Source organism: Dermochelys coriacea, chromosome 11 (assembly GCF_009764565.3).
Source record: "Dermochelys coriacea isolate rDerCor1 chromosome 11, rDerCor1.pri.v4, whole genome shotgun sequence".
Classification (NCBI taxonomy): domain Eukaryota; kingdom Metazoa; phylum Chordata; order Testudines; family Dermochelyidae; genus Dermochelys; species Dermochelys coriacea.
In genome coordinates, this window is record NC_050078.2 from 37,574,022 (window position 1) to 37,597,454 (window position 23,433).

At 42.1% G+C, this 23,433-nt stretch overlaps 1 protein-coding gene across 7 annotated transcripts in view; it reads right to left on the bottom strand.

Moving 5' to 3' along the window:
• The window catches only part of LOC119863439 (sodium channel protein type 2 subunit alpha-like), a 234,482-nt gene that overhangs the window by 150,620 nt on the left and 60,429 nt on the right, over positions 1 to 23,433 (bottom strand). For 5 of the 7 annotated variants that reach the window (XM_043505227.1, XM_038421930.2, XM_038421927.2 and 2 more), the window contains exons 2-6: positions 13,769 to 14,093; positions 5,416 to 5,534; positions 4,943 to 5,032; positions 1,413 to 1,541; positions 273 to 364 (exon numbers count right to left, since the gene is read on the bottom strand). In XM_043505227.1, the coding sequence (XP_043361162.1) occupies positions 273 to 364; positions 1,413 to 1,541; positions 4,943 to 5,032; positions 5,416 to 5,534; positions 13,769 to 14,041 (703 nt within the window). In that variant the 5' untranslated portion in view covers positions 14,042 to 14,093. Of the gene's footprint in view, positions 1 to 272; positions 365 to 660; positions 685 to 1,412; positions 1,542 to 4,942; positions 5,033 to 5,415; positions 5,535 to 13,768; positions 14,094 to 14,279; positions 14,385 to 23,433 lie in introns of those variants that run through there. The other 2 variants (XM_043505224.1, XM_043505226.1) reach the window with 2 other exon arrangements.

The following is a 23,433-nucleotide window of genomic DNA, read 5'->3' on the forward strand; positions in this document are numbered from 1 at the left end:
GTTAAACTTAAAGGCAGATTGTTAAAAGAAAATGTTATAAAGGTAAGGAATCTAAGTCAAATTTAAAATCTGGACTCCTCTTTTGTGTGTGTATAAAAGTCTAAAGACCGGGAAGCAAGAATACTTATGTTAAAAAACATGAGAATTCACAAGGAGAGTCACTCAGTAACAGTAATTTTTAAAAGAATGGTCTTTACTGCTAATGGATTAAGTGTAATAGAAAAGCCCATAAAACCCTTAAAGTCAGCCTCAGTGTTTAACCTAGCACTCACCTGGAATGACTGATATTGTTTTCAATGCTCGGAGAACTCTGAATGTTCTCAATGCTGAGACATTGCCCAGGTCCACAAACTCTGTCAGATATCTGTAATAGGGGAGTTCACACACAATCACAATGACAGTACACACAAAATTAAACAGCTGGAGATACCTGGGGCCTAACACCTGACCTACTATCTTGTAGTTAGAATAATAAAATCGTAGCACTGGGAGGGGCCTTGAGAGGTCATTTAGTCCAGTCCCCTGCACTCATGGCAGGACGAAGTATTATCTATTCTAGACCATCCCTGATATGTGTTTATTTAACCTCCTCTTAAATGACAATGACAGAGATTCCACAACCTCCCTAGGCAATTTATTAACTCCCCAGGTACTTCTTACCTGGGATTACAGAAATAGTTTTCAAAGCTCAATACTCTGAAAGTGCAAAGAGCTGAATCATTGTCTAGGTTTACAAATTCTGTTACATGCCTGTAGGATTAAAGTTCTTCAGAACATAGGCAGTGTGTAACCCACATACCTCCTATGTGTGGTGTTCTGTCCCATCTAGTGGCACCAAGACCACTTAGAGAGATAAAATGAGCCGGCTCTACAGCCTTAGCTAACAGCCAGTTGGCTTTTAGCTCATGCAATAGAGGCTCATGCACTAAGCTACAGAGGTCCTAGGTTTGATCCTGCCCACTGACGACGGGGTCTGTTGGCATTACAAGTGCTTATGCTACTTACCTGGATCTTTTATCTAGACCTTTTTGGTGATCTTAAAACCAATGAAAGACATTAATATATTCTCCTTTCCCTGGAGTTTGCCCTATATTAATAAGCTCTAGGGACTACCAGTTAAATGTAAATTTCAAATGAAGTGGACAACCCTGATTTTATTTTTGAAAACCTAATTAATGTAGATTAGGTTGGCTACATTATGCAGTGAAGATAGAAGGATAACTTCTTATCCTTTTTATATCTTATCCTGTTTTATACTAGTGGGTGAATATCATTTCTGCTGTACAGTATGTAAGTGTGTAAAAGATGTAACAAGATTTGGCTACAAATCACTCTAAATACAGCAAAAACAGGTTTTTTTTGAAGTAACTGACATTCCACAGTCAGGTTTTTTAAATTATTACTTTACTTACGCAAATGCAATAACAATAAAATCAAGCCAGTTCCAGGGGTCTCGAAGAAAAGTAAAACCATCTATACAGAAGCCTCTTGCAAGAATTTTTATAAGAGATTCAAATGTATAAATTCCAGTAAAAGTGTACCTGAGAAAAAACATCCAAGGAAGAGTTAATGGCCCTAATCAACCAATAATGTGTCAGTATAATCACAAGGAGAGTCATACAAAAATATTAATTTTTAAATGTACTGCCTTTGCTGCTACTGGATCAAGTTTAGCAGACAGTTCATTAAACCTCCACTACAAGATTCCAGTGCATTCTAACAAACATCATTTTTGTGTCTCTCACCTTTATTTTTTTTTAAGTGAATTTAGAGCCCAAAGAATGTCTGGGTACAGAAAATCTGTTTACCTAAAGAAAAGTTACACCAGGGACATCTGCAGTATAAGTCTGCATACATCACCCTCTCAGTGAGATACAATCCTTGCTCCAGTTATTTGGTGTCTGGCCAGGAGACATCCTGACTAAACTCCTGCATCTGCATTGCATGAGTTGGCATGGACTTGGTGCAATATAGAGGCAGCACGTTCAGCACTTTATGAAGAGGGAGCAGTTATACTGCTCTTCAGTTACCTCTGTAGCCAAGTAAGGAACAGCACTGATGGATTGCAAAGACAGTTCCAGCCAAAGAAAGTTGTTCACACAATGCAGAAGGACAAAAAAATTATCATAGCTATATTATATATAAACTTGCATGATACCAAGTTTTTTCAACAAGAGTTGAGGGCATTACTCACAAATGGCAAATCCTCAAGTTAGAGTTATGCAGGTTGTCTCAAACAAGTGAAGATAAAATCTTTATACCTCCCTACACAAATGTTTCTTGTGTCTGACTAAGTATATTACAGAATAAATGTTTTAGAAATGGTAAATATAGTTTAAATTATTTTGATGTTGCTATTTTTCATCTATATCTGTCTGTAAATACAACATCCTTAGTTAGCATAAGTCCAAATGGACAGGGCTCAGAAGGTGAGAAAAAACAATATAAAGTAAAAGCTTTGTTATACAGCATTTTGGGGAATGCGGGGGGCGGGGTTGCTGGTAAGTCAAAAATTCCAGTTAACTAAGAGGGACGGGGGCCATGGCTGGGGCGCGGACTCTGGGTGCGAGAGGGGACTTGGGGTAGGAGTGCAGGAGGGGTTTCAGGGTGCTGGATCTGGGCAGTGCTCACCTCGGGCGGCTCCCCACAAGTGGTGACATGTCCGGAGAGGCATGGGCCAGGCGGCTCTGCGCGCTGCCCCTACATCTCCCATTGGCAGAGGTCAATGCTCCTAGGCAGAGGCGTGGCCATGCAGCTCTGAGCGCTGCCTCCGCTTGCAGGTGCCGCCCCCACCGTTCTCATTGGCCATGGTCCCTGGCCAATGGGAGCTGTGGAGCCAGCGCTCGGGGGGGCAGCAAACAGAACCCCCAAGGCTATCCCTTCGCCTAGGACCACTGACTTCAGCCAATGGGAGATGTGGGGGCGGCGCCTGTGGATGGAGGCAGCGCACAGAGCTGCCTGCCTGCGCCTCGCCAGACATGTGGCCGCTTGCAGGGAGCCGCCTGACATGAGCGCCACCCAGATGTGACACCCCAAAACCCTTCCCATGCCCCAACCCCCTACCCCGAGTGCCCTCCCATACCCAAATTCCCTCCCAGACCTAAAGTTGCTTTTGTTAAAAAAATAAGCAGCAACAGAAACAACCTCAAGTCCATTTTCTTGCATCCAGGATTAAGAATGGGTGTTAGGTCTCAGAGATGGGCCTTTGAGCATGCCCTGAAATTGAAGAAACCTGGGCTATTTCTGTCAGGACTGAGGTGGAAGTACATTCCAGAACTGATGGTTCCCCAAGGCTCTCCATTAGCAGCTCCCTCTTTTATATTGAGACGCTCCACTTCCCTTCTTGTCCACAGAGAGCGAGTTTTTTTGAAAATAGGCAAATCAAAAGATGCTTAAGGCTTTATTTATAAAAAGTAACACCTTAAATTCCATCCTGAATCAAACAGGCAGCCAATGCAGATCAGGAAGCTCCAACATCATGTGCTCCTTTGAGAAACATGATTCAATAAACAAACTCCTGCATTCTGCACTTGTTTCACTTTCTGAATTGACTTGAGGTGTAGAGCACACTGAAGTAATTCAGCATTGAGGAACAAGGCCTGGATTATAGTAGCAAGGGTCACATCTAATAAAAGCTATCACAATCTCCTGTCTGGATGAAGTTGAAGAAAGGCCTCCTAAGAGACTTTTGATACATGATTGTCTAATGGCAGCTGGCCATTAATAATATCCTCAGATTGTTTATGTTAATGATGAACACACACTCAAGAAAAGCCTGAAAAATATGGTCCTCACCATAATTGCTGGAAGCTTCCCTCAACCTAACAGCTTCACCTCTGTCTTAGATGGAGTAAGCTTCAGTTAGCTAGCTCTCATCCAAGGGTCAATCTCACACATACACTGGATAAGACATTTGACAACACTAGTTGGTTGGATTAGATAGAGATCTAGAAATTGATCCAAAGCCTGCTGATGTCAATAGATCATGAGTAAATGCCCAATTCCAACCTCTAGAAATGATCAGGCAAGGAAGGAATGGAGCCACCCAAAAACAGACCCATCCACTCCCATTACAGTCTGAAAGCAAGTCAATAACACCTCATAATCAAAGACATCAAAAGCAGTTGACAGATCTAACAAAGTCATATGAACACTTGGGACCAGATTCTTGTCTAGGATCCATTCAGGATTGGAGAGGAAAAGTGAGGGAGAAAGTTATAGCCCCTTTATGCTTTGGCTGATCTGCATTGACACTAGAGACTGTGTTCTAGGTGAGAACTGATGAAGCGCACCACACTTGGACTTGTTCTTATACTGTGGACTACAGTGGGGCTAGTAGAGGTTTTTAGAAAATGGTCCTGAGAGGTGTTGCCCTTTCATGGAAGGGTCTTGGAGGAATAATTTATTTTCCCTTTGTGGAAGACTTCTAAGGGGTCAGGAATTAGATACATTGGTAAGACCCATCAGGGAAAAATTGTAAGGCATGTATTTGCGATTTGCTTGAATTCAAGTGAGTAACCCATTTTTAATTTTTATATTTAAAGAAAAGCAGGTGGTTCATGATGGCCAAGAAAAGCATCTTAGGGAGACTAATTGTATTATTTTTCTTCTGAATAGCTATCTTCCTTCTAAGTAAAAGAGGAACATATCTCAGTAGATAAGTGGTTTATGCCAACTGTGAAGAGAACTTTGTATTGCTAAAATTATAGCAATGTCACAGCCTTGCTTCCACTAGAGTCTGCCATGCATAATACATGGTGATTCGAGCTAAAGAGAGCTGGGTGACAAACCAAAGATCTAACTTTAGAAATAAATAAATAAATAAAAGGTTCAGCTCTTGATACATCATGTTACATTTTCAAATACTGTACAAACATTAATTAGTTAATTCTCAACATCTCTGTGAAGCAAATATATACTTTATAACATCATTTTTACTTACTCTACATTCTTTGCCCAATCTGGAGGTTTACTCAATGTCATAAATACACAGTTAGTTAGAATAGTGCACATAATAAGTATGCTGAATAATGTAGATTTTTGTCAAGGAACATATGATGACAACTTAAATGCAAAAACTATATCACATGAAATGTAAGCAGTTTCCCAGGATATGGACTGTTAATAAATGTATATGATACAAATTAAGGAATTTCATAAAAGTAACCGTCAATTAAAGTTATAAGAAAAATGTTAAAACAGTGGCTATTTATGCTAATTCTGTATTCTAGGAGTATACGTTATCTCTTTCTTCCACTAAATTTAATTGGTGGTTCAACCAATGTGATTAATTTAATTCAGATTTACTGTAAGAAGAGGAATAAAGAACAGAAACATATTTAAATTTTAAAACAACCCAATGTTACTAAATATTAAAAACACACCCATTCTAAACAAACCACATGAAAAGGATATGAATGAACCAAAATCTTGATAGCTGCTTTTCTAAGAGGATGGAAAGGAGATAAAATGTACAAGGCAGGTGTGGCACTGAATCGGAAGATTGCCTTCCCTCTATTCAATACTATAAAAGTCTGAAAAAAGGAAAATATACATTTAGAAAGTATGAACAAACATTTTCAATCACAATTAAGTAATTTTCACTGTTGCTTATGTTTATGTTGCCTGATATACAGCATTGCTGTAAACACCCAGTTTGAGTCTGCTGCTGTTATTCATGTTAGTGGTCCCATCTACTTTTCATGGTTTAATGGAACTACTCGCGCAAACAAGCATCAGGTCAAAAATTTCAGCAGGAATAATAATAATAATAATAAAAAAAAGACAGACATTCTTGGTCTCACTCACTCTTTTAAAAGAAATCTTTATTTCTACATTTACCTGCTATATGATAGAATAATACAAACTGGAGGCAAAGTATTAGACAGACAGACAGACAGACTCTCTCTCTCAGAAATATAATTCAAGAAGATTACACTGTAACCAAACAGTGGCATAACTTTAATCTCTCTTTAAAGGTGAAAAATGAACCCAATGATATTAGTGACACGCCTGGTCCAACTGAATGTCCAAAGAGGAACTTTAGCTCTCAAATAATACCTGTTTTGAGCACCTGAATGGCCATTTGCACAAGTCAAGCACTTTCTGATATTAGGTTCATCTTACTTAATCATTGCAGCACTTTAAAATTGTGTAGCAGACATACCCTAGTGTTTTATGGATTTATTGTCTTCTCAGTGGCACAATGTAACTACCATTAGGACTGTTCATATAAACATTTTTGAACTGGTAGAAATTTGGGAGACAGAGTCAAACAGAGTCATAGAGAAACTGTGGGATATTTTGTGACTATTTTCCTTGTTCATATTTCTAGAATTCTGCCTGCTACTATTGTCAGATAGAGAAACTGATTTTTTTCTGGCTCATGTTATTTTCTTAAAAATTGGAGTTATATTTTTTCCTTTGATCCTTTACGTTTACTTTTGATCCAATAAGACTATTAAACTCCAGTATTGAATTGGGAGGAAGTCATTGTTTTTCTTTCATTATTTCATGTTGTTTATATCTTCTTACTTGTAGATTCCATCCTACACAGATGGTGTATGGATTTAATTATAGACTATAACCTGTTCCTAAATTATAAATTCCTTCCTTCTTCCAATTTCTTCCTGATTATGTATTTAAAGCATCATTTTATTATTTTGTGTTCATTTCTGCACAGCCACAATTTGCTTCTAATTTTGTTTTCTTTTATCAAACTGATTTCAGTTTTGTTTCACAATCTTCTGCATCAACTTCCCATTTTGCATTCTCTCATGATTTCTTCCCCCCCATCTCATCATCAGTCTACGGCTTCCATAGTCACCTTGGTAGTCTTCTTCTATTGGTACTATTTCTAATATGGGAAAGTCAATTCTCCAGTAGGAAATGTATATTTTTAAAAAAAAATCTTTGCTTCCTCTTCACAGGTCTGATCCTGTAAACACATACAAGGTCAGTGTCTTTACTCATGTGAGTAGTCTCATTGATATCAGTGGCATACTTACAGCCATAAAATTATTTACTTGTGTAAGTATTTGCAGGATTGGGCTGCACAACTACAACTCTTATTTCACCACTGAACTTCAAGTATTCAGAAAGGAAAACAACAGCTAATTAGCTGAAACAATCCTTTCACTGAAATTATTCCACATATATATAGAAACATGGAGAAGTTTGAAGAATCAACAATATATAGATTACATGTGTTCTGTAGCTCCCCTAAATCGACTATAAATAGCACTCTCTCCCAGCTTTCTCAAAGCCTAGTTGAAATGTGCACTTGGATATAGAGAAGCTGCCTAAATACAAACCCAAGCAAGACTAAGGTGATTCTAGTGGGAAGAATAAAGAACTTCCCTCCTCTAACATTCCTATTACTGAGGACATTTGACTTCAGATTGTTTCATCAGCCTGCAGCCTTGGGGTCCTTTGGGGGTCAAATTTACTAAATGCCTAAATAGACAGTGTTAAAAACCATCCACTTCCATAAGAACTGGCCTATCAGACTCAGACCTAGCTACAATGGTGCATGCATTTGTAACCTCCATGTGTGATTATTGTAATTCTTATCTAAAACTGAAATCATCTGCCCTGAAATAGCACTGTCTGCTATAAAAAGCAGCACCCCAATTGCTTAGTAATGCAGGTTGCATGAGCACATTACCCCAATACTTCATGCTCTATACTTGTTCTTTACTGAACACAATTCAAGGTGCTCAGGGTCCAATTCAAGGTGCTTTCTGTAAGACTAGTCCTAGGTACCCAAGAATTCAATTATTCCTCTGCATCCATGATCTCCCATGACAGCTACATTTCACCTGAACAATGAAACTGTTAACCAATAGCGGAAGGCTTGCAAGCACTGGAGGGATACTTTTTATAGCAGTGGACCTAGGCTATGGAACTCCTGCAAAGAAAAGAAAAAAAGAATAAAGGTGCTAACAGGCTTTAACAATTTTGTTTGTTTATAAACTTATGCAGCCTTAACAGGATCCTGTCAAGTTCAAATTTAGCTTAATGTTTAGTAAAACAAGCATTTATAAAACCTAAGATCAACAGCAACATTTAGTAATAGGTCATGTTGACTGGTCTTTACATATTTACAACAGAATATATGAACTTTTTAGTAGGGCTTAGTAGAAAAGAAGCAATTTTCTTCATTGGTGCCAGGCTTTTATATTGATCCCAAACCAAATTTGTTACAGTCATTAACCATTTACTTTCATATAAATTTATATTATTCATGAGGGAATGAGGCAGAGGGACCCGAGTTCTTTTTTTACTTTTCACTTTCTATGTAGAACCAATTAAACTAAAGGGGTAGATGCTGTTGCTGTGGCACAACTTCCCAACTGGCCACATGACATCATATGCTGAAAGAGTGTCCTCTTCCCTATCTGTTTCCCTTTCAGTAGGGATATATCTCGCTGGTTAACAATATGTTCTCCCTGTGGTAAATACACTCACCAGGCTCCATACCCTGCAGCCCGCAAGATCACATCCTAAGTATCTAAAACACTTCCAGATCCTCACCTAAGAGACTACTTCTTCTCCAGGATAGAATGCATGAAGTCTTGCATGGATATGCTCTCTGAGACTTGCATATTTCCTAATGACATGAGTCAGCTTTGAGAATGGCGAAGGGGTAGGATTGTCTTTCATTAGCATAGACAACTTGGTTTTCATAGGTCAGGTGAAGAGTCAATAGAATGGGGTTTCTCCAATACTTTCATGAGGCGTACTCTGAACATCCTCTAAACCATGACACAGTGCAACAGGGAAGAGTGTATCTTGACATTCCTCCAGTATGCTACTTCAGAGTCCCATGCAGTCTCTCCACTATCCCACTTCTTTGAAAATAGTACACAGCAGATTTATAATGCACTGTACCAATACCTATCAGAAAAACGTTTAAATTCTCTTGATAAAAAAAGGTTTCCCAGCTATCTGACACAAGAGTCTATGGAAGGCCAAACATCATAAATAAAGTGCTTAGGAAAGAAATGAGCTTCCTTGAGGCATCTTGTGAAATCATGACTGCAAAGGGGTAACGTGAGTAATAGTCTATAATGGTCAACAGTGCCACAGTCCAATTGAGCAGCCTATAACATCCACTTCAATTCCTCCCACGATTATCAGTTACTAAGGAGCCAGTAGTTCTATGCATTGTGCAAGCTGAGCATGCCTTCACACAACAATCTATATCTGAATGTAGCCCTGCCCACCAAGCATAACTATGCAGAAGTTCCTTCATCTTTGTAACTCCCAAGTGTCCTTCATGAGCCACATCCAGGCCTGTTTGTTGCAACGCTGCTGGGATGATCTCCCAGGCTCCTCTGCATGTCAAGTGGCACGTCTTTAATGTAGGCTCAGAACAAATTTTAAAGAATACAGACAAAGTTTTCTTTAGGACTGCGTCCATCCAGTCCACTGGTACAGCATGCATCACCTTGCACAGTTTAGCATCTTGAAGAGTGGGGTCAAGCAGTCTGCCTTAAGTCAATTGGCTTATCTTTCCGTAAAAAGCATACAGTATATGCTGCTGTTTCTGCATATGAGGGTACCAAACCAGCAAAACTTCTTCCAAGAGCATACCCATGTAAGTTACACCTTTATTTGATGTGTACCAAATCAAAGTCATACTGCTGCAACTGAATAAACCACGGCAGCAGTCTTACATTCAGCAGGTCAATGCTTTATCACAGAGGCCCAAAATAGGCACTGGATCAGTTTTCCACTAAGTTGACTTTGATGCATACAATAGCAAAAACCATAGCCAAGAATTTTAGATCAATCTGGGAACACTTTGCTTCCATCAGGATGAGAGTATAGGATGCAAATATAAACCAGCCATGCCTCCTAGATCACAACTGCACTTGACACCAATTACATGCATCAGTTTGAATCATACGGATCAAAATAAGCACAGGATTGGATCCCACAGAAGGCTTGATGCAGGGTTTCAAAACACTGCTTTGCTTCTTTAGTCCAAAAGAATTGTCCCCAGCCCTATTAAATTCCACAGCAGCTTGGCAAAGATACTAAAATAGAGGATGGTCTCCTATGTATTAAGCCAGGCCAAGGAACAAACAAACTGCTATGATCAGTGGGTAATGGTAGCAAAACAACAACTTGTAGCCTTTCTGGTGTCAGTTTCATACCATTGGCTGACAGAGAATGCCTTAGAAACACTACAGGATCTTTTGCAAAACTGTACTTGACCACATTCAACTTTTTGCCAGCTTACTAGAGTTGAGTTAGCACCTGATCCAGAATAGCATTATGGTCAGGAAGGGTCTTTGGAAAGACAGTGTCATCCAAATATCAATATGCATCCTGGATATTATCAAGGAGCTGAGAGACCACTCTCTGAAATACCTCAGGAGCAAAGATTAAGCCAAAAGGGAGTCGTTGATACCAGTACCTCCTAAATGGCATGCTGAAAGTCAATAACCACTGTGAACTTTCCGCCACAGTTATCTGCCAATAATCAGATCGGTAATCCAACAACAAAAACCCGGCATGTCATCTCTTTGAAGGTTAGTATAAGAACATAAAAATGGCCATACTGGGTCAGACCAAAGGTCCATCCAGCCCAGTATCCTGTCTACCAATGGTGGCCAATGCCAGGTGCCCCAGAGGGAATGAACCTAACAGGTAATGATCAAGTGATCTCTCTCCTTCCACCCATCTCCACTCTCTGACAAACAGAGGCTAGGGACACCATTCCTTGCCCATCCTGGCTAATAGCCATTAATGGACTTAACCTCCATGAATGTATCCAGTTCTCTTTTAAACCCTGTTATAGTCCTAGCCTTCACAACCTCCTCAGGCAAGGATTTCCATGTGCGCTGACTGAAGAAGAACTTCCTTTTATTTGATTTAAACCTGCTAATTTCATTAATTTCATTTGGTGGACCCCAGTTCTTATATTATGGGAAGAAGTAAATAACTTTTCCTTATTCACTTTCACTAGCAATTGAAAGTGCTCACATTTCACATACTTAGTAAGTGCCCGAAAGTCTGTGCATTTCAAGTGTCACCATTTTTCTTGTATAAGTTCACGTGGGTAAGCTCCAATCTATGAACCCTTCTCCCAAATGATACCATTATCTTTCATGAGCTGCAATTCTGCTCAGATCTTGTTCACAAATGCAGGAGATATATGACATACGGGCAATGCAAAGGGATTGGTGTTTGACTTCAACTGCAGAGAATACACATATCCCATGGACAAAACACTATTACCATTAAATAAATCACTGGGTCTCTGAACACCACACTGGATATCCTTTTCTATTCTAGCTGACATAACCACAAGTTAGGTGTCCTGTGTTAATTTATGCATAACACCAAGCTGCAAGCACAGATCACAGGACAATAATGGGACATCTGTAGCCCTGCCTTTAACAATGTAAAATTTGAAGTCAAGGCTATACCTTTGTAGAGCACAGAGCATACAGCTTCATCCACTGTCTGCAAAACATACAAATTTCCAATTTTATAATCATTGTAGTCAGGATAATGTCAGGATGATGAACTAACCCAAAGGGGAGAACACTAATCACAACACCTTTATCCACCATGAACTTCAGCAGTGTACCATTAATTTCTACAATACAGGATAACAGCTCTAGCACCTTGCCATATGAGAAGATCATAAAGAAAATATTAGGGTCCTGGGTAAAGGTGATCTAATGCTACTTCACATTCACAGTAAACAATTGAGGCCTTAGATCATTGTGAAACAGAGCACAACAGCACACTAATGTCAAGTGTCCTTCCTACTCACAAGCCCAGCACATAGCAGTTCTACCTAGATGAGCAGGGAAATTGGCCAAGTGATCCATACTACTATAGTGGAAACAATGAGGAGCTGTTAACTTTTGTTGCCGAAGCTGTAGGGCAGAAGTACGTGTGTCATACGATTCTGGAAGACGGAAGTAGGGGGCGTGGCTGATGGTTTAAGCGTAGACAAAAAGGTAGCAGCAGTCTGAGACACAGAACCCCTTTCATCTTGAGCCCTCTCAAATGCTACACTCTTAGCAACCATGGGATCAAAAGTTAGAATTCCAGCATCTTTTTCAGCCAGTAACCATTCGCCCAACTGGTCATTTGCTACACCAATCACAAAATATCCCTGAGCATGATCATACCATCCCGAAATTCACAGTCCTGGGCCAACCACTGCAAACATGCAAATTCACATACAGTTTTGTTGGGCTGCTGTCGACCATCAAAAAACATTTTCTTCTTTAGCTGAACAGAATCTCCAGTCCCAAAATACTTGTTGAGACTCTGCACAGCCACCTCAAGGAAGGACTTGGGCTCTGAGAGTCCATCATAAATATCAATGTCAACACAGCCTAAACAGTGGAAAATTGCAGAATCTGCACATTATTTGGAATTTTCCATCGCCAGTCAAAGCCAAACGATGTATAGGCAGCATAGGCTGCAGAATAAAAGCATTAGTCGCCATAACATTACATGCTGGTGCACCCCAGAACAGCAATCCCAAAACACAAGGAAATTGAAGGGAAACATGCTGGTAGGTGGCCAATCAAAACCTGTAATTACCATGAACCAGATAAGTCAGCAACAGCCTGAACAAAATTTAATTGTTCAAATGCCAGGTATGTAGCAACAGGCACTGAGTAGCTGCATATACTCAACACTATGTGTACACACACACAAACTGGAACTGAGTCCAGGGAACAGGAACAGGGAGCAGGAAGCAATAAGCAAGAAGGCAAACCAATACCCCATCCCTACTCAGATGGCAAGCACTCTGAGGAATATATGATGTGGCAGAGCTCCGACCTTGTCCCCATGTGTCCCGTGCTTCCAGGCGGTTTATGCTAGCTTCAGAGGGTTACTGCAATCCTCCACATAGCCCTTCTCTCTCTAGGGCCAGGGATACAGTCTACTGAGCCTTTTTCATCATAATCCAGCAATGGAGGTTGGTGAGAGAATTCCCAGTCTCTGTTACTCCTACGGCCTCATGCCAAAACAATTTAGCCACCTGTCCTGACAGGGGCCTGTTTTCCCCTCCCATGAGGTGTTTCTGTAGTGGTGGGTTGGGGGGAACCTGGGACCACCCTCTACTCCGGGTTCCGGCCCAGAGACCCTAGGGGTAGCAGTTGTTGGCAGCCAACCTTTTACTGACAGAGTCGCTACATTTACCTGGGCCATTTCCCCACAGCTCTCCTGCTTCTCTCTTCTTCACCCTTACCTTAGGGCTCCATTACCAATGACTTGAGGATGTCTTCATTAACCAGTCCTTCAGCCGCACTTCCTCTCCTCTGGCTCCTCTCTGCCTGACTTGAGTGAGCCCTTTTATATTATCTGAGGGGCCTTAATTAGAGTGATGTGGTCAAATTAGCTTAATGGCCTCACCTGACTCTTTGCAGGTTAATTGGAGTCAGGTGTTCTCATTAGCCTGGAGCAGCTCCTGCTCTGGTCAGTTAGGGAACAGAAAACTATTAATCCAGTGGCCAGTATATCTGCCTTCTGTTACTCTGCTGTACCCAACTGGCCTGGGTCTATCACAATGGCCATCACCGAAAAGCAGTGCATCCTACCAAAAATGGAACATTTACAAATAAATTCATACTGTGGCACAAAAATCAATTTGTGTACGTGACATCACAGGACATACATAACTTTCATTGAGGCTGCCAAGCTGGCCACTACAGGAGGTTTCAAAGTCTAACAGTGCATTAAATTCAACAGATGCAGCATAAGAATAGGTTTAATAAACAGCTACCTTTTTATTGATGTAATATGGGTCCAGGTCCTCCAAGGGTTCAGACACCATTCCCGGAGGTATGTCACCATAAATAAATGGGAGTGTCTTTCCTGCTTCCAAGTCACTATTTGGCTTTGGACCATTTTCTTCCTTGACATCATCATCTTTATGGTCTTGTTTGAGACGATTAGCCTTTTCTTCAGTGATACGTTGTTCAATAGCTGCAAGAGACTCTCTAGTGAAGTAGAAGAAGCTGTCAGGTCCCGGTGGTACCAGCAGTGCTTGTGCCATCTTTTCATTCTGCAAATTTTAATTAACCTTTAGCCTCTTGTATAAAAACGTTCTAGAGGAACAGAAGAAAAAAAAAGTTAGGAAAACAAGAATGCAACAGGAACAAAAAATCAAAACACTCCCTGAAGTTTATTTAATGGCTTATCTGGTTTTACCTACCCGTAACTGAAAATGTAAACTATCTAAAACATTAAGGTTGAGATTTTTCAAAGATACCTGGGGAAATTGGGTTCCTAACTGCATAAGATCACTACATAAGGATCCACTTCTGCCACAATATCAATGGGATTTATCTCCTGAGTAGCAGGTGCTGCAGGATCAGATCTAAAGCAGGAATCAAACTCTTGAAAATAATAAAGTTTATGCCATTAATACATACTATTAGTTTCTGATATGTATTTACGTTACTTACTTAAAATATGAATGGACAGCTACAAATAATGACTAAAATCTTTACAATTACTGTTATTTGCCTCCTACCCTCTCCTAAAGCATTGTACTGTAAGGGACTTGAATTATTTCACAGCTACCTAATAAAAACGCTAACCACTTAAGCTTTTCCATTCCATTCAAATTGTACCTTTGGCATAACGACACTGATTCTTTTTGGCAAAACTGAAGGGGAAGCAATAGGGGCTTCACAGCTGAAGCCATTGAAATTAACAAGAGACCATGACCAAATTTGCATGAAATTTATTACTTTTCCTGCCTGAGGAAAACCCAAGACAATACAATTTTAAAAAGTCAGGAAAACAGAATCAGACTATACATACAATCTTCATTGCTAGTTTCACAACCCCTTCCTCTGTCTTTACAGACAGACAGCCTTATACGTCACAGTAAACTGTGCCGTGCCCTCTGCATATACTTGGCCTGATTTTCACAGGTGTTAACTATCTGCAGTTCTCATTGGCTTCCACAGAACCCATGAGTATTGAATTCTTCTGATGATCAAGCCAACTTCATAAACAAAAGTATATTGAGATAATGAGAAAAGTTCATAACTTGACAATCAGCTTTACTTTTTGTAGTTCAGAATGTTGTAAGTAATAAAGGCTAATACCATTTGTTTCCTGAAATGACCCAATAATTCCAGTAGCCCCGTTAAGAAAAAATAATTTATTACAGTTGCCATTGGTGAGACCCCAAACCCACAAAGACTTGTCTGTATTTAACTGCACACACTGAGTTGTTCCATTGACATCAATGGTATTACTCAGAGTGCATAAAGCTAAACACGTAGTTAAGTCCTTGTGATATTAGGTCCAATGATTGGAAGAGAGTTTCCAAAAGAGCCCTGTTTTTATGCCCTGGGAGCTTTTCAGAATATTCACCGTTAGGTTTCTGTAAAGTTATTTTATTTGAGATAACTATAACTGATGGCAGTTTACTTTCCACTCTGCTTTAAAAATATCAAATATATTTTGAACCGATACTAAAAGCTTGTCTACATGAACATTAAGTTCATGGCAAGCTAGGGTGCGAATCTACCCTGCACTAGCCTGCTTCGCTCTAACTGTCCATATAGACCTTGCTGATGCACATTAACAGTTCAGTTCATATAGTCCAATATTCTAGAGGATTAGAACAAAGACCATTAACAAATTGTTAATGCACATAAGCAGGGTCCATACAAACAGTTAAACTGCGGCAGACTAGTGTCAGTTAGATTCATCCCCCCCAGCTGCAAACTAATTGTTTTTGTAGTTAAGCCCTAATATTCAAATATATTTAACTATTCATCATGAGATGTACTTCTTAATCTTTCATACTGCTTGATAAAATGAAAACAGTACTCTTTTTTGTTAATTATCACCATGATGAATGCTGCACAAGTCAAATGCAACAGTACAAATGCTGAACTTGTATAACTGCCAGAAAACAGGAACAGTGTCATGTATTTCAGTAACTAAGAACAGATGAAATGCACACATTGCCTACACTACCTGGGAAAGTCGACCTAAATTACACTACTCCAGCTACATGAAAAATGTTTAGGTTGACTTACTGCGGTGTCTATACCGCACTGCGTCAACGGGAGATGCTCTCCTGTTGATTTACCTTAATCCTCTTGTTCCTGTGGAGTACAGAGTTGACCAGAGAGCACTCTGCAGTCAATTTAGAGAGTCTTCACTAGTCCTGCTAAATCGACTCCCGCTGCATTGATCACAGCAGCGTCAATCCCTGGTAAATGTAGACATGGCCCTAGTTCACTCAAGTAACACACAATGTTTTCTGCAAGCCTATTAACAGTAATATGCAGGTGTGGACTGTGCTTGCTAATGTAAAGTTTCTATTGTCTCAGACACAACAGAAAGAAATACAAGACACCAGGAATGTGGTTTAACACACCTTGCAACTATCCAGCAATAATTCATCCTTCCTTTGTAATCTGTTCCACCTAGTTGAGTGCCACTGCTGGCCACCCACCTGGTCAACCTGTTCCAGCACTGTTGCTGGGACCCCATTGCCCTCCACTTTTACCAGCATTAAGGCAGTGGGGAAGAGAGTGTTTTCTCTTCATTGAGCCAGACACAGGAGCCCCATCCAATGTTCTCCAAGTTCTTTCAGAGATGCTTTCTCCTAATCCACTTCATCGGGGAATCAGCCCACTATGGAACGAGCAACTGCACTGGGCACTTGGCAAATTGCAACAAAATGAATTTAACAATCTACTCTATGCACTGAGTTCTTGGGCTGCTGTGGGGAAATGAAATAACCCACACTGTGAGGGAAAATTTCCTTCCCAGCCCCAAACAAGTGGCTAGCAGAAGTCCACTGCAAGGCCCACCAAACCAGTCCTACTCTAATGTCATGGGGAGGAGGAGGCTTCTCTTCCTAGCAGAAAGCCTTCCCCTTGGATGCATGGGAACCAACAAACTTATACTACATCCTTCTGTACACCCAATCAATCAGTCACAAAGCTCCCGCCCTCAGGCCGATTAGGAGGCCGGGGGTGGGCAATCCTTAAAGGGGCCAAGCTTCCTCAACTCTGAGGCTAGAAAAAGGATGGAAGGTATGGTATAAACCCTTGTTCACTGCACACTACTTCTCTGCTTCTTTGCCCAGTAAGTCAGTCTGACCTTATTATAGTAGTTGAAATACTTGAATTGTTTTTAAAATAAGCATATTATAAAGAATTAAATAAACGAATGTGATTCTCTCCCAATACAACGTATTTCTTTGAGTCTCTGCTAATCAAGGCAATAGCTTAATAAGCATGTTTTCTAACTCCAAGAGGGTGTACCAATTAAAAGTGTTCCACTGTAATAGAAGTATTGTATTTCCACACTCTTCTATACAATGTGTAATATTAAACAGTCTCAAAAATCTGCAGCATTTATACTTCATATTTCATGTATTATACTAATAGCCTCATCATTTGCTTTGCTTTTAAAAGTAATTTGTGTAGTGACAATAAATCTAACACCTTTTTGGACTCTCATAATTCCCTATGGTCTTATTACGTGGAATGATTGTTACATAATTATTAAATTTTCATTCTTTTCAATGTTATGTAATTGTTTGACAAACAAAGGAGTTTAAAGAGAGGAGCCTTAGGGCAAAGTTTGGATTTGCCTCGGTTTGCCACGGCAACACTTTCACCTCCCTGGTGGCAATCTTACCCTCCCTCCCAGCGATGTGTAATGTTGAGGTTTGTACAAGTGTGATGATAACTGCTGTTGATCTCCAGATCTCCAAAACGCAACATGATTCAATATAAACCTCTAAAGCTGACCAGGCCATTAAAAGTTCAGTCAGCAGCATAGTGGGGTTAAGGCAGGCTCCGTACCTGGCTCCATGCAGCTCCCAGAAGCTGCCGGCATGTCACTACGGTCCCTAGGTGCAGGGGCAGCCAGGGAGGCTCCGTGGGCTGCCCCCTCCCCGAGTGCCGGCTCTGCAGCTCCCTTTGGCCGGGAATTGCATCCAATGAGAGCTATGGGTGTGGTGCGGCTGCAGGCGAGGGCAGTGCGCGGAATCGCCTGGCCACGCCTCTGCCTAGTAGCCAGAGGGACGTTGCCACTTTCCAGGAGCTGCCTGAGGTAAGCAACACCCCAAACCCACACCCCGAACCCCCTCCCACGCCCAAGCTCCCTCCCAGAGCTGGCACCCCACACGCCTTCCCAAATCCCACTCCCCTGCCCCAGCCCAGAGCCCTCTCCCACACTCCTCAGCCCCCCCTCCCACTCAGAGCACACTCCTGCACTCCAAACCCCTCATCCCCGACTCCACCCCAGAGCCCACACCTCCAGCTAGAGTCCTCACCCCTTCCGCATCCCAACCCTCTGCCCCAGCCCGGAGAAAATGAGCGAGTGAGAGAGAGTGGGGGAGAGCGAATGACGGAGGGAGGGAGGATAGTGTGAGTGGGGGGTGCCCTCAGATAAGGGGCAGGACAGAGATGAGTCCTTAGGGCAGTGGGCGGGGCAAGGGTGTTCAGTTTTCTGCAATCAGAAAGTTGGAAACCCTATTCCTTCTACTATTTCCACAAGACCAACTGATTTTCCAGACATTCAAAAGAATCACAAATCATGCCATGATGATCAATATCTAAAAAGAATTACCTGATAATATCCTTCTAGATCAAGTGGTTAATATTTCTCTTTATAAAAGATTAAGAGTCACTGTCAATTTTTCTAGCCTTCAGCTACCCTTCCTGAAAAGGTCATACTTAAAACTCATCCCCTGTCCTCACTTCAAGTGCTTACTGTGGAATATTCTCTGACTCTGTACTGTATCTGCTTCACGGACAGAGGCTGATACTAGGATAGCTAATATAAAACAGCAAACTGTTAAAACAGACGCATTTGTTTACTTGTGAGTATCAGCTACTGGACAAGAAAATGAAGAATTTGCAGCCACATTCAGGTGTTCTTGTGCATTTTCCTTTAGAACCCTAGCTGGATTTTCCAAATGATTTGATACACTAATTTTTAATAATCTTCAATCACAAAACAGGGCCAATTCTCAAAATAATTTTACAATTACATAATATACATTCATATATTTCAAAATCTGAGCATTACATTTAATAAATCTCACTTAAACAGCTATTTTTTACATTGGTGAGTGAACTGACATTTTCCCTTTGGCAGTGGATAATTATTACTCTTAACTACTGCAGATTCATCCATCTGAACTGGATTTATTAAGCAACATTTAGGCAATGTATAAGTGCCAAAATATCACTGTAATCATCTGTATTGATTAAATTAGTGGTTAGCTCACGTATCTACTAACTGCATGATTTCACTCTAGTCATGAATTTTTATAAGGGTATGTCTACACTACGAAATTAGGTCCAATTTATAGAAGTTGATTTTTAGAAAGCGATTTTATACAGTCGATTGTGTGTGTCCCCACTAAGCGCATTAAGTCGGTGGAGTGCGTCCACAGTACCAAGGCGAGTGTTGACTTTCGGAGCGTTGCACTGTGGGTAGCTATCCCACAGTTCCTGCAGTCTCTGCCGCCCATTGGAATTCTGGGTTAAGCTCCCAATGCCTGATGGGACAAAAACATTGTCACGGGTGGTTTTGCATACATGTCATCAGTCACCCCTCCCTCCGTGAAAGCAACGGCAGACAATCATTTTGCGCCTTTTTTCCGTGTGGGTGCCATACTGCTTTCAGCAGACAGTGCAGTAGGACTGCTAACCATCGTCATCGAACCACCGCTTTCACTTCCACTCTGCTCGTCTCGATAGCGAATTTCTCCAAGTTGTCTCTCATGGGCTCCCACTTCAACTCTGCTCTCCTGCTCTCATGAGTCCACCTCGCAAGTCATCAGCCACCACTTCCGCTGCCACTCTCCTCTCCTGCAGATGCCATACCACGGCAAGCATGGAGCCCACTCAGATCGCCGCGGCAGTTATGAGCATTGTAAACACCTCACGCATTATCATGCAGTATATGCGGAACCAGAACCTGCAAAAGCAGGCGAGGCAGCGATGGCAGCGCAATGATCAGACCGACGAGGACATGGACGCAGACTTCTTTCAAAGCAAAGGCCCCAGCAATCTGGCCATCCTGGTGGCAATGAGGCAGGCTCACGTCGTAGAACTCCTATTCTGGGCCCGTGAAACAAGCACAGACTGGTGGGACTGCACAGTGTTGCAGGTCTGGGATGATTCCCAGTGGCTGCAAAACTTTTGCATGCATAAGGGCACTTTCGTGGAACTTTGTGACTTGCTTTCCCCTGCCCTGAAGCACAAGACTACCAAGATGAGAGCAGCCCTTACGGTTCAGAAGCGAGTGGTGATAGCCATCTGGAAGCTTGCAACGCCAGACAGCTACTGGTCAGTTGGTAATCAATTTGGAGTGGGCAAATCTACTGTGGGGGCTGCTGTGATCCAAGTAGCCAATGCAATCACTGAGCTGCTACTATCAAGGGTAGTGACCCTGGGAAATGTGCAGGTCACAGTGGAAGGCTTTGCTGCAATGGGATTCCCTAACTGATTCCCTATGGTGGGGCCATAGACGGAACCCATATCCCTATCTTGGGACCGGACCACCAAAGCAGCCAGCACATAAACCACAAGGGGTACTTTTCAATATTGCTGCAAGCACAGGTGGCTCACAAGGGACGTTTCACCAGCATCAACGTGGGATGGCTGGGAAAGGTACATGACGCTCGCATCTTCAGGAGCTCTGGTCTGTATGAACAGCTGCAGCAAGGGACTTACTTTCCAGACCAGAAAATAACCGTTGGGGATGTTGAAATGCCTATAGTTATCCTTGGGAACCCAGCCTACCCCTAAATGCCATTGCTCAGGAGACTGTACACAGGCAGCCTGGACAGTAGTCAGGAGCTGTTCAACTATAGGCTGAGCAAGTGCAGAATGATGGTAGAATGTGTATTTGGACATTTAAAAGCATGCTGGCGCAGATTACTGACTTGCTTAGACCTCAGCGATATTCCTATTACAATATTCCTATTGTTATTACTGCTTGCTGTGTGCTCCACAATATCTGTGAGAGTAAGGGGGAGACGTTTATGGAGGGTTGGGAAGTTGAGGCAAATCACATGGCTGCTGATTACACCAGGGCGCAGCCAGATACCAGGGCGGTTAGAAGAGCACTGCGCATCAGAGAAGCTTTGAAAACCAGTTTCATGGCTGACCAAGCTATTATGTGACAGTTCTGTTTGTTTCTTCTTGATGAAAACCTGCCCCCTCGGTTCACTGTACTTCCCTGTAAATCAACTGCCCTCCCCTCTCCCCTTCAATCACTGCTTGCAGAGGCGATAAAGTCAATGTTGTTTCAAATTCATGCATTCTTTATTAATTTTTCACACAAATAGGTGGATAACTGCCAAGGTAGCTGGGGGGGTGGGGGAGGAGAGAAGCACTGGGTCGGGTAGTGGAGAAGGGAAGGACAAGGCCACACTGCACTTCAAAACTTATTGAATGCCAGCCTTCTGTTGCTTGGGCAGTCCTCTGGGGTGGAGTGGTTGGGTGCCCGGAGCTCCCCCACCCCCGTGTTCTTGGGCGTCTGGGTGAGGAGGCTATGGAACTTGGTGAGGAGGGTGGTTGATTACACACGGGCTGCAGTGGTGGTCTGTGCCTTTCCTGCACCTCCACCATTCACCGGAGCATATCAGTTTGATCCTCCAGTAGCCTCAGCATTGCATCCTGCTTCCTTTCATCATGCTGCCAGCACCTCTCCTGTTGCTCCAGCCATCTGTCCTTGTGTTCATTTCGTGCTTTCCTGGACTCTTGCATTGTCTGCCTCCACATATTCTGCTGGGCTCTTTCAGTTTGGGTGGACTGCATGAGCTCAGAGAACATTTAATCGCAAGTGTGTTTTTTTCGCCTTCTTATCTGTGCTAGCCTCTGGGATGGAGATGCTAGTTGCAGCGTTGAAACATTTGCAGCTGCGGGAGGAAAAAAAAAGGGAGATTAAAATTGAAAGAGACACATTGGCCATTTAAAAGGAGGAGCTGATGTTTTCGGGTTAACGTGCAGCACAAACCGAACTAACCCTCCCACACGCACACCCAATTCTCTGGGATGATCGCTTCACCAATCCCCCCACCGTGTGGCTAACAGTGGGGATGATTTCTTTTCAGCCACAGGCAAACAGCCCAGCAGGAACAGCCACCTCTGATTGTCCCCTGAATAAAAATTCCCCTATTTCAACCAAGTGACCATGAATGATATCACTCTCCTGAGGATAACACAGAGAGATAAAGAACGGATGTTGCTTGAATGCCAGCAAACACCAGGACCACATGCTGCCATGCTTGCTTATGCAATGATTCCAGACTACGTACTACTGGCTTGCTGTGGTAAAGTGTCCTACCATGGAGGACGCAATAAGGCTGCCCTTCCCAGAAACCTTTTGCAAAGGCTTTGGGAGTACCTCCAGGACAGCTTCATTGAGATTACTCTGGAGGATTTCTGCCCCATCCCCAGACACATTAACAGACTTTTCCAGTAGCTGTATTGGCGGTGAATGCATCCCAAGTCTTCAGGGCAAAGTAATCATTAGACACGCTTGCTTTTAATCAGTGTGTTATATTTAAAAAGGCACTCACCAGAGCTGCCTTCTCCAACTTCAAGGTCCAGGAGCCCAGGTTGGGAGGGAACTGGATCCAGGGTTATAAACAGTTTCTGGCTGTCAAGGAGAATGGTTTCTCCGCTTGCCTGGTGTGCACTATCATCTTCCTCATTCCCAAAATCCTCATTCCTGTTGCATGAGACTCCCCCCTTGCCTCTTTGGTAGGCTTGCCTAAGCTCCTTAAGATTCATGCTGCGGGTCTCTGTGATAGCTTCTGTCCTTCATACCCTTGGAGATTTTTTCAAATATTCTGGCATTTTGTCTTTTGGAATGGAGTTCTGATAACATGGATTCATCTCCCCATACAGCGATCAGATCCAGTACCTTCCGTTCGGTCCATGCTTGAGCTCTTTTGCGATTCTGGGACTCTATGGTCACCTCTGCTGATGAGCTCTGCATGGTCACCTCTGCTGATGAGCTCGCCACACTGGCCAAACAGGAAATGAAATTCAAAAGTTTGCGGGGCTTTTCCTGTCTACCTGGCCAGTGCATCCAAGTTCAGAGTGCTGTCCAGAGCAGTCACAATGGAGCACTGAGGGATAGCTCCCGGAGGCCAATACCGTTGAATTGCGTCCACACTAACCCAAATTCGACCTGGCGATGTCAATTTCAGCGTTAATCCCCTCGTCGGAGAGGAGTACAGAAATTAGTTTTAAGAGCCCATTAAGTCAACAAAAATGGCTTCATTGTGTGGACGGGTGCAGGGTTAAATTGATCTAACGCTGCTAAATTTGACCTAAACTCGTAGTGTAGACCAGGGCTAAGTGACAGCAGTATTATTACTGATTTTAATTTATAACAAAACACCACTAATCCTGGGTAGTTTTATACAATTTA